This window comes from Nannospalax galili, unplaced genomic scaffold (assembly GCF_000622305.1).
Source record: "Nannospalax galili isolate Female #2095 unplaced genomic scaffold, S.galili_v1.0 scaffold538, whole genome shotgun sequence".
Taxonomy (NCBI): Eukaryota; Metazoa; Chordata; class Mammalia; order Rodentia; family Spalacidae; genus Nannospalax; species Nannospalax galili.
Window position 1 is genome coordinate 749,109 of NW_008343842.1, and position 10,169 is coordinate 759,277.

The following is a 10,169-nucleotide window of genomic DNA, read 5'->3' on the forward strand; positions in this document are numbered from 1 at the left end:
TAATATATAGTGAAAGCAAAGCATAAACTTAGGAGTTTTTAGGGTTTTTTGTTGTTGTTTTTAGTTTATTTTTTTACTAAGCTCGAATTGTTTCAGTTAGCCTGGGCTGCTTCAAATGAGAGAATAAACTTTGTTAACCTTACAATTTTAAAAAAGACTAACTTCCAACTCAGACTCTAATTCCAAAAAGAGTAACTTCCACCAGACTGCACTTTTCTACTAAGTTGCCGCCCTGAGGTGTGGCATTCAGAAATTAAACAGAAACAAAATTAGTTTGGTGAGTAACGCCAAAACTATGCTTCCAGCACCACTCAATTTTCTTTTGTCCGGGAAGAACGTGCAGCCTTTGTGCACAAGGCATCCTGGGAGTTGTAGTCTGGCCGTACTGAGAGGGCCGTGGTCCCAGGCGCAGGACCCAATCAGCAATGCGCCCACTGGGATCAGCAGTGCGCCCACAGCTCCCTGCACGGCGATTGGCTGGCGGCTCCGTCCTCCCGCCCCACGTTACTCGGGCTCCAGGGTAGGCTGCACCCATCCTGCGGACAGCGTCGTCCGGTGCTCTGCTGTGGTGAAGCTTTCCGGGATCTTCCAGGGCCGCCATGGCAGAGCCCCAACCGGCGGCCGGCGGCCTCACCGACGAGGTCGCCCTCAGCTACTGCTCTGACGCGGACCCCAGCACCAAGGTGGGCACCGGGCCTCTTCCTCCTCCAGCGGCCCGAACGGACGTCGGGCTCGGGCTGGGCCGGGAACCCGAGTTGCATCGCGGGGCGCTGCTGCAGGGGAGTGGGCAGGGAAGAGGGTGATGGGATGCAGTGGGGAAGGGTAGAGGGGATCCCTTTCTTCCGAAGTTTGTTTCAAAGCCTTTGAACTCCCATGTGCTTTATCTTTTGGGGGCGGTGTCTTGAGGCCAGGCCGAATGAAGGTCAGATTCCATGGCTGTGGGTGTACCGGCCCCCTGGTCAGACATCTAGGGTTCATTAGCCAAAGGTCTATACTGGTCCCTCCAGCCGCCTTGACTCCACCAGCTTCACTCCTGGCTCGAATTCTTGGCTTTTGCTGTGGCTCAGGGCCACACTTCTGCCCAGCCTTCCTAAAGTGTGTGGTGGAAAGATTACAGGTCTTAGAACTCCGACCTGAAAGGAATCCTGGAAACTACTACCTTCTCTGACTTTCTTTTTGTAGTTATGACCTAGTCAGGGGAAGACCTGTTGCATATGAAAGCTTTCACTTAACATGTCTGTACTTAACAGTCAGTGTAACTTTTCCAGGTGTGGTGCCTCTCTAAGCTGCTAAGGTTAGAAGAGGTGGCTGACAGGAGTTTATTCCTGTGTAATCAGTTTCCCGAAACCCCTTTGCATTTGTAAATTCCGTGAAGATTGAATGTGGGCTTTTAGATAGTGACTTTGGACCCTGGTTGTTCTTTACCTCTGGGGCAAAGAGTCAGGCACACTTGTAACTGCCAAGACCTTTGGATCTGGTATGTATTTAGTTTAGTAAAAATCTTAGTCACTGCAAAATTAAGGGGGGAGGAAAGAATGAATTCTCTTGCTCCTCCCACTTATAAATATCTTAATATTAGGTTTTTTGTTTTACACTTGTGTTTGTGTGTGTGTAGGTCTGAGAACTTGCAGGATATCGATCCTAGGGATCAAACTTACATCATCAGGCTTCGCAGCAAGTTTCTCACAGGCCCCCTAGTTATTTTGTATGCTGTAAATTTGTTCATTCCATGAGAATTATTTCATGCAAACCAAAACCAGGTCCCAGGTACTGTTCTATATCAGCTAATTTCCAAAGTAACTGGGGGTTTTAGGAATTGGGCTATTTCAAACATAAAGATCCCAGGGTCTAGAGATGTAGCTTAGTAGAGAACATGTTGTAGCATTGGGTTCAACCTTCAGCACCAAAAATAAATAACAAATATTCCAAAGAGAACTTTAAATGTATATGAAATTCACTTCCTTGCATCTTAATTTACATTCTGTGTTCTCCCAATTTTTCTTGAGGTTTCAGAATGATTGCCTTTTGAGATCAGTGGTTTTTGGTCCTGAAGTACCATGTGGAGACACACAATGAATTATGTAATAACTGGTATATATTGAGTGTGCCAGGTCCTGGCTTGATGTTTTAAGTACATTCATAGCAACCCTATAAGGAAGAGATAATTGTTATTATCTCTATTTTAACAAATAAGGACTTAGAAACAGGTATTGAGTCACTACTTGCCCAAGGAGGAGCCCACACCCTGCCTGCTTCTGAGATACTGACCTAGGCAGTAATTCTAGAGTTTGCCATGAAGGGGAGAGAAACATTCATTCAGTGAATGAAATTTAGCTGGATCACTGATTATGGACTAACTGTAAGGAATATGATGGACACTTTGGGGGATACTGAGATAAACAAGATGAGGTCCCTTCACCAAACATACACCAATTCTAACATGATGGACTTGACATTGATGAACTTTTGACATTATAAAGCATCCTGGGTATGTTAGTTACTATTCTCATTGATGTGACAAAATAGCTTCTAAATAAACAACTTAAGAAAGGAAAGATTTATTTTGACTCACAGTTTAAAGATACACTCCATCATGGTAGGGAAGACATGGTGTAAGAGTGGCTCTAGTGGGGCTGGAGAGGTGGCTCAGTGGTTAAGAGCACTGATTGCTCTTGCAGAGGACCAAAGTTTGGTTCCCAGCACCCACATGGCAGCCAACAACCATCTGTAACTCCAGTTTCAGGTGCACTGACACCCTCTTCTGGCCCCTGTGGCATTGCATGTACATGGTGCGCTTACATGCAGCCAAAACACTCATACACATAAAATCAAATTAATTTTTCAAAAAAGAATGGTTCTAGCCTTGGCAGCAGGAGCATGAGTTATCTGTCACATTGTGTTTGCAAGCAGGAAGCAGAGTGAGATGAATTTGGTGCATAGCTTTATTCCTCCTGCTTATTCAGTCTGGAATCCCAGCCTATGGGATGATGCCTCCCACATTCAGGGTGGGTCTTCCCTCCTCAGTTAAACCTCAGTAGAAAGTTGAGTGATTCTAAGTCTGGTCAGTTTGACGACAAAGATGAGCCATCACAGTGGGAGCCTGGGGGAGGTAGAAGGTTTCCCAGTCGCATCAGTGGAGTGCTATAGATACAGGCTATTCGGAGTCTGGAGACTTGGATTTGAATCTTAACTTCATTGACTGCTGATCTTGGCAGGGCTCTTGATTTGATCTCACCTAAAGATGACTCAGAGAGCTACTGTGAGGATAAAATGAGACAAAATGGATCGTCCTAATCTATGAAGATAGCACTCAAGGTCGTATTTCAACTGTGAGGATCAAGGATGTATTCAGACGATGGTGGTAGGACCATGCCATACCCAAGGTGGGCGGGTACCCAGAGAGATGCACAGGAGGAAGGAAACAACATGTCTTAGCAAGATGTAGTAGTGAAATGTCAGAAAGATGCAGTGCAGGCCATGTTTCAGTTGGGGTCCCATGAGGCAGTGGTAGAGAAGGCTATCCTGGTAGGTTAGAGACAGAAGAACCTTGAATGTCTCCTCTAAGGAAGGTAGATTTTATATAGGTAGTGGGGGGCCATCCAGGATTTTGAAGCATTGTGTAGACTAGATTGGCGGGTACAGTACCTCCTCTGGAGGTGAGGATCCACTTGAAGAGTGCTTTCGGAAGGTGAGGTAAGTGATGTGAAGGCTGCCTTGGGAAGGAGAGCAGGGGTGGCAGAAAGTCTCCCTGTGTGTTGATCATTTGGGTCTTCTTCCTGAAGGCAGATCCGAGGATGCACAGCTTACCCCACATGTTGAGCAGTCTCAGGTGACATTCTTCAGCCTGACAAATACCCTCCTTCCAAGAGGTGCTCTCCTGAAGATCATCCATTTATTATATGTCAGTGCCTTTTGATAAAGTAGAAAGCATCACAGTGCTGACCTTATTTCAAGAGAAAGAGAGAATGTGTGTGTTCATGTGTGTAGGTACATGTGTGTATGTAGGTCTCTGTGCACATGTGTTTGTGGAGGCCAGGGTGCTGGGATTAAAGGCATGTGCTACCATGCCTGGCCTACAAAACAAAATTCGAAAACTTGTTATGATCACTTTTTTCTTATCCTGAAAAGATTTTACTTGATAAGGTCAGGGTACATGTGTATTTGGTAAGGATTGAACCCAGAACTTTGGACCTGTAAATACATGTTCTGATACTGAGCTACATACCCTTAGCCCAGCCCAGTTACACTGATATATGTATATGTAACTGAAATATGCATTTATGTGCTTTGTGCTTTTTTCTTAAGTAATAAGTATAAGAAATAGAAAAATTTTGGAGGCCAGGATGGCTCAATGGATGAAAAGCACTTGCTACCAAGCCTGACAACTTGAGTTTAATCCCTGGAACCCACATGGTGGAAGGAAAGAACTGACTCTCACAGCTCGTCCTCTGACTTCTATAAGTATACCATGGCACACTTAACTCCCTCCCCCCATAAATAAATAAATGTTAAAAAAAAAAGTTTGGGGATGGCAGGATGGCTGTTTGAATAACAGTGCTTGCCACCAAGCTTGATGATCTGAGTTCAATTTCTGGGACCCACAAAGTGGAAGGAGAGAACTGACTCCCATTAGTTAGTTGGCCTCTGACTTACACGAGTGAATTCTGGCATGTGTATGAGTACATGTGCACACACATACACACACACACACACACGGCCTCTGACTTACACGAGTGAACTCTGGCATGTGTATGAGTACATGTGCACACACATACACACACACACACACACACAATTAAATGTTAAAATAAGATGTTTGGAATAACCAGTGTAAAAGAATAGTGATAAAAGATGGTGTTGAGGGCTGGGTATGCTGTTGTATGCCTTTAATTCCAGCATTGAGAAGCCCCTCAAGGATTGACTTTTACCCCACAAGTGGTAAGATTGGATTTTGATAAAAAAAAAAAAAAAAAAATCACTCCACATTGCATTGCAGTAAACATGTGAGAGGCAGAGAGAATTCCAGGCAGGAAGGTTGGGGCTGCACAGTGATGATCAGGAAGGAGAAGGAGTCCCAGAGGGTTTAAGCAGGCAGGGAAATAGGATACTTGGTTGGTGTTGTTTGAATTCAACTAGATTCCATTCAGTTAGACCACTGAGGGAGGAACCGAGGATGATGTCCAGTGTCTGACTTGGGCTAAGGAGGTGTGGTTGAGGCTATCCCTCCTGGAATTATAGGAGGCAGTGTTTATGTGAACTGTAAGAAATTTGATATTCTAACCCAGGTGGGCTTGATGACTGGTTGGAGATAGGAGTCCAGAGCTGAGGTTCCAGGTTTGGGCTGGGGAATGCAGATTTGGGAACCCAAAGCAACCATGTGAGGGAAGCTCTGGGTGTAGTTAATAATAACAGCAGCACAATAAATAATAAAGTGAACATACGGCATGGTGGTAAACACCTTTAATCCAAGCCCTCAGGAGGCAGAGGCAGGCCATGTGAGATGGAGGCCAGCCTGGTCCACATATTGAGTCCCGGGAGGACTGTAACTAGGGAGACCATGTCAAAAGAAAAGAAAACCAAAAGGAAAAAAAATTTAATTAATAAAATAATAAATTGGCTTGCTGTGGGTGAGGCATTTTACTAAGCACTTGAACACATTCAATATACACTTCGGTTTAGCTGTAGAAGCTAGAAACTATACTTATCCTAAAGTTGTGGAAACTGAGTCTCAAGAAAAGCCACAGTTGTAGAGCCTTATTCTTGATTCTTGAAAAATAATTCTGTGTGTGTGTGTGTGTGTGTGTGTGTCTTTGTGTTTCCTTCCTTTGCATGCTTGATTCATGAAAAATAATTCTGTGTGTGTGTGTGTGTGTGTGTGTGTGTGTGTGTGTGTCTTTGTGTTTCCTTCCTTTGCATGAGAAATGAAAGGCCTCATCACACTGAAGAATGAACCACTAGCTTGACTAGACATGTGATCTGGGGACTGGAGAGACCTGAGTTCAGCCCTCGGGGCCTTTATAAAAAAGCCAAGCGTGGTGTGGTGTGTGCATTTGTAATCCCAGCACTAAGAGGGCCGAGGTCCCTGGAGCTCAATGGCCTAGCCTGCTTGATGAGCCCCAGGTCAAATGAGAGACCCTTTTTCACTCAGCAAGGTGGACAGCTCCTGGGGAACAACACCTGAGGTTCTCTTCTGGTCTCCACACACATTTGTATGTCTGCACCTGCACACGCGGACAAGCACACACGTGCAGCATTCCTCTGCCAACATTACAGTTATACCTTAATAAACAGCTTGACTCTTTAGTTTTTAAGAGCAGACTGGAACTTTGAGGGCATCTTTTCCTCCAGGTGTCTTCTGGAACTGTGCTCCCCAGCCCAGTTTCTCCAGACTCAATTGCCTTATCAGAGAATCTTGCTCTTTAGTCCCTAGACCTAAAATATCTCATGTACACAATAAAATATCTATGCACCCAATACAGTGTTGAACAGTGCATTGATTCTGATTCAGACATACCCACATTCCTTATTGTGGGCAAATTGACGGTCTGAGGGTTCAAGGTCAGGTGCCCAGGTCATAAGAGCACATGCACTGAGCTTGTTTGCATTTTAATCAGTAGCTTTTTGGTAGCAAGTTTTAAGTACAAGTCATTAGTCCAGATTCTGTCCGTTTTGTCAAAGTCATTCCTACAATCTCAGCTGTGCAGAAGTCTGACACAGGTGCCACTGGCTTAAAATCAGGTATTGACAGAGCTGTGTTCCTTATCGGAGCTCTGGAGAAGCGTCTGCTTCCAGCTCAGGTCTCATCTTGTTACAGTGGTGGGGCTGACACCCCAGTTTTCTTGCTGACTGTCAAGGGCTGGGATGGATGGTGGTGATCTGTCTTTGTTGCTGAGCATCCCTCAGCCATCCCCCAAAGGTGTGTGATTCTGGGCATCTCTCTGGTGTCCCCACTGCCACACATCTCTGCCGTCTCTGCCTCACCTCTACCTCTAGTCCTAGCTCGTCTGCTTTTAAGGTCTCATGGGACTGCACTGAAGCACTGAGCTAGCTGAGGCTGATCCTATTTTCAAGCCAACTGGCCAGTTACCTTAATTTCATCTGCAGTGTCCCTCATAGCAGGACCCAAGTAAATATTTGATAAGATAATCTAGACCATCTTTAGAATTTAGTCCATCCCTGCAACTCCACCCCCACCCCTGGGGAGAGTGCAGTGGCCAAGCACTATGCCTCACTTGGGAGGACAGCTTGCCCTGGTGAGGCCTGCCAAGTAAAGCCTTTGAAATCGCCTCTTATCTGGCCTGAAAGAGCACTTGGCCTCCCCAAACAAACATGGTAATTGATAGGGAAGCAGCAGGCACTCATGTTAGCTGCGGGAAAGTGATGCTTGCTATTTTTGTAGTATTTAGTCTGTGTTTAGACCAGCATCTACCATGAAAGTAGTTTTGCTGCTTTATAAAACTTTTGGATGTTTTGGTTTCACTTCATTGTAGTCCCAGAGTGACTTTGTAGGTGTTTTGATGGCTGTGTTCAGAGGAGAGAACCAGGTGGTTAGTGCCAGGTCAGTGCCCAGGTATCAAGAGCTGCTTGTCTCTTTCTAATCTGCTTTTTAAAAGGGAGAGGGCAGCCTGGACTGAGAAAAAGCAACCCAATAGAAGCGTGGAGCTTCGGAACCAACTGCCTTGTCATCTATACTCATTAAGATAATTTCCTTTTGATACAAATGGGTAAGGTATATTTGTATGTTATATGATGTGTGTTAGAGGGAGAGGGAGGAGGCAGTTTGGCATGTTCTCATTGCTGTGCTAGAATACTCTACAAAAGCAGCCTAAGGGAGCCGGGTTTACTTTGGCTCACAGTTCATCTGTCATGGTGAAGTCATGCCGACAGGAGCTTGGGGCAGCTGATCACATTTGCACCCACAGCTAGGAGGTGGAAACGTGCTATCTGAATGCCTGTGCTCATCTAACCTCTTTTTAATGCGGCCCAGGGCCCAAGCCCATGGAATAGTGCCACCAAAGTTTATGTCAGGTGTTCTCTCTTCAGTTAACCTAATCAAGAAAATTCCTCATAATCATGACCTGAGACTAACTTAAAGCCCTCCTGGTCAGAGTCACTTCTTCAAAAGCATGAAAAGATGAGCGGCTCCAGGGACCTAGCTGCCTCCCCAAAAGTTCCAGGGATGGGCCTGACAAGTGACAATGAAGCACACCTGCACCCCTCCCAAGTCCCCACCTGGTGGCTAGGCACACACAGGAACGCAGCCACTATGTTCATCTCACCCCAGCCTACCTGGCCTCAGCTGGGCTTCGGCCTCAGGCCTCTGCTCTTCGGGGAGGCCTGGACTCTCTGTCAGGACAACTCAGCCTCTGTCCTGCATGGCCAGCACTGTGGAAGGCTGTCCAGATAAAGGTGAGGCCCATATCAGGGGCCTGCCTGCTGCCCTGGTGCCAGCCACAGGAGGCGGAGCTGGTCACCAACTCAGCGTGTGGAAAGTGAGTTTGGAAGCACCTCTGCCCCAAGGGTACCCAGCACATTGGTCCAACCCAACCTAAAGACACTGCACATCAAAGGCAAAGCCAGGCCTGTCACCTAGGAGGCTGAGGCAGAAGGATTGCAAGTTCGTGGCCAGTCTGGGTTACAGAGTGAGTTTAAGGTCAGTCTAGACAACTTAGTAAGACCCATAAATAAAATGGGGGTGTAAACTGGGTGTGGTGGTGCATGCCTTTAATCCCAGCACTCAGGAGGCAGAGGCAGGTGGATCTCTGTGAGTTCAAGGCCAGCCTGGTCTACATAGTGAGTTCCAGGACAGCTGGGGCTACAGGGAGACCCTGTCTCAAAAAGACCAAAATAAATTAATTAATTAATTAAAAGGATGTAATACTTGTAGGTGGTAATTCTTTGTATTGTTTCTATGCCTGGGCTGGAGGTGTAGCTCAGCTGGCTGGAATGCACAAGGCCCTGGGTTGATCCCCAGCACTGCATAAACCCAGAGTGGTGGCCCACGCCTGTTACGACTATAATCTCAGCACTGGGGAGTTGGGGGCAGGGGTATTAGGAAGGAGTTCAAGGTCATCCTTGGCTACATAGTGAATTTGAGGGTGTTGTGCCCAGTTTGTGAGACCCCAGAGACCACCAAGGAGCTGACCGATGCAAACACACAAGGGTTCTTTTGTTGTTGCAAGCTCAAGCTTGGGCCCACTCTGTCACTGACCTAGCAGATCTCAGATGTGAGACCCCTTGCTTTGGGAGACAGAGGTTTTATCCAAGATGGAGTCACTCAGGTCTGTCATTCCCCCCTCTGACTAGTACCTTGGGGGCCCAATCATGGGCACTCCCTCATCTCATGTTCTTCATCACCCAGACTCTGGAGGGACTGATAGTGGGTATCAGTTGCTCCCATGTTACCTTAATAAGATCTCCTCCCTGGGGGTCCACCATATGTGTCCCGTTGTTTCACAGCCCCAGCAAGTGCTATAAGTAGCGCTATCCCCTCCACACCTGTTTCTCTGGGACTTGTATTTTGGAGTTCCAGACCCTGGGCAAACATAGAACTGACCTGGTTTTCTGTATGGGCCTGGAGAATTAGAGCATAAGGATGTGTGCCTCCCTTAGGATTGAAATCAAAGGAAACATCTAAACGGGAGTTCAGAGTTGGGAACCAGGTAGCCAGAGGCACTACTTGGGAGATCTGAAACAAAATATTGTTGTCTCCTATCACATCTTGGAGGACCCAAGTCAGATTTATAGGTTGATGCGGACTTCCCGGAGCAGGAGCGGCTGTCATGGGGAACAGAGTATATACAATCAACAGTTTGAAAATCGGGTGAGCTTTAGCTTGAGTGGATTGTTGGGGTCCTTTGAAACTCTCCATCCTGAAGCTGGGGATATGCAGTCCTCTACGGCGAACGGGTCAACTGGCCGTACATGTGTGTGGTGGATCTATACCATCCATTTTGAGGGCTGTGGGGGTAGTCAGTAGGATAACATAGGGCCCCTCCACCATGGTTCTAGGGATCCTTGTCAATGCCTCTTAACATAGACCCAGTCACCAGGTCAGTATCGATGAGGTTCTGGAGGGGGTCCTGTATCATAAAGAGCACGTAGTTTAAGCCATACATGTTTATGGGACCATTGGACTCCCCTGAGGTCGTCCAACAGTTCCCAATCTT

The 10,169-nt window shown here is 46.5% G+C and overlaps 1 protein-coding gene across 1 annotated transcript in view; it reads left to right on the top strand.

Moving 5' to 3' along the window:
- The first annotated feature begins 505 nt into the window (after positions 1 to 505).
- Positions 506 to 10,169, top strand: part of Glo1 (glyoxalase I) — a 26,953-nt gene continuing 17,289 nt past the window's right edge. Inside the window, exon 1 of the mRNA XM_008840043.3 lies at positions 506 to 683. Within this exon, the coding sequence (XP_008838265.1) occupies positions 600 to 683 (84 nt within the window). The 5' untranslated portion in view covers positions 506 to 599. The remainder of the gene's footprint in view (positions 684 to 10,169) is intronic.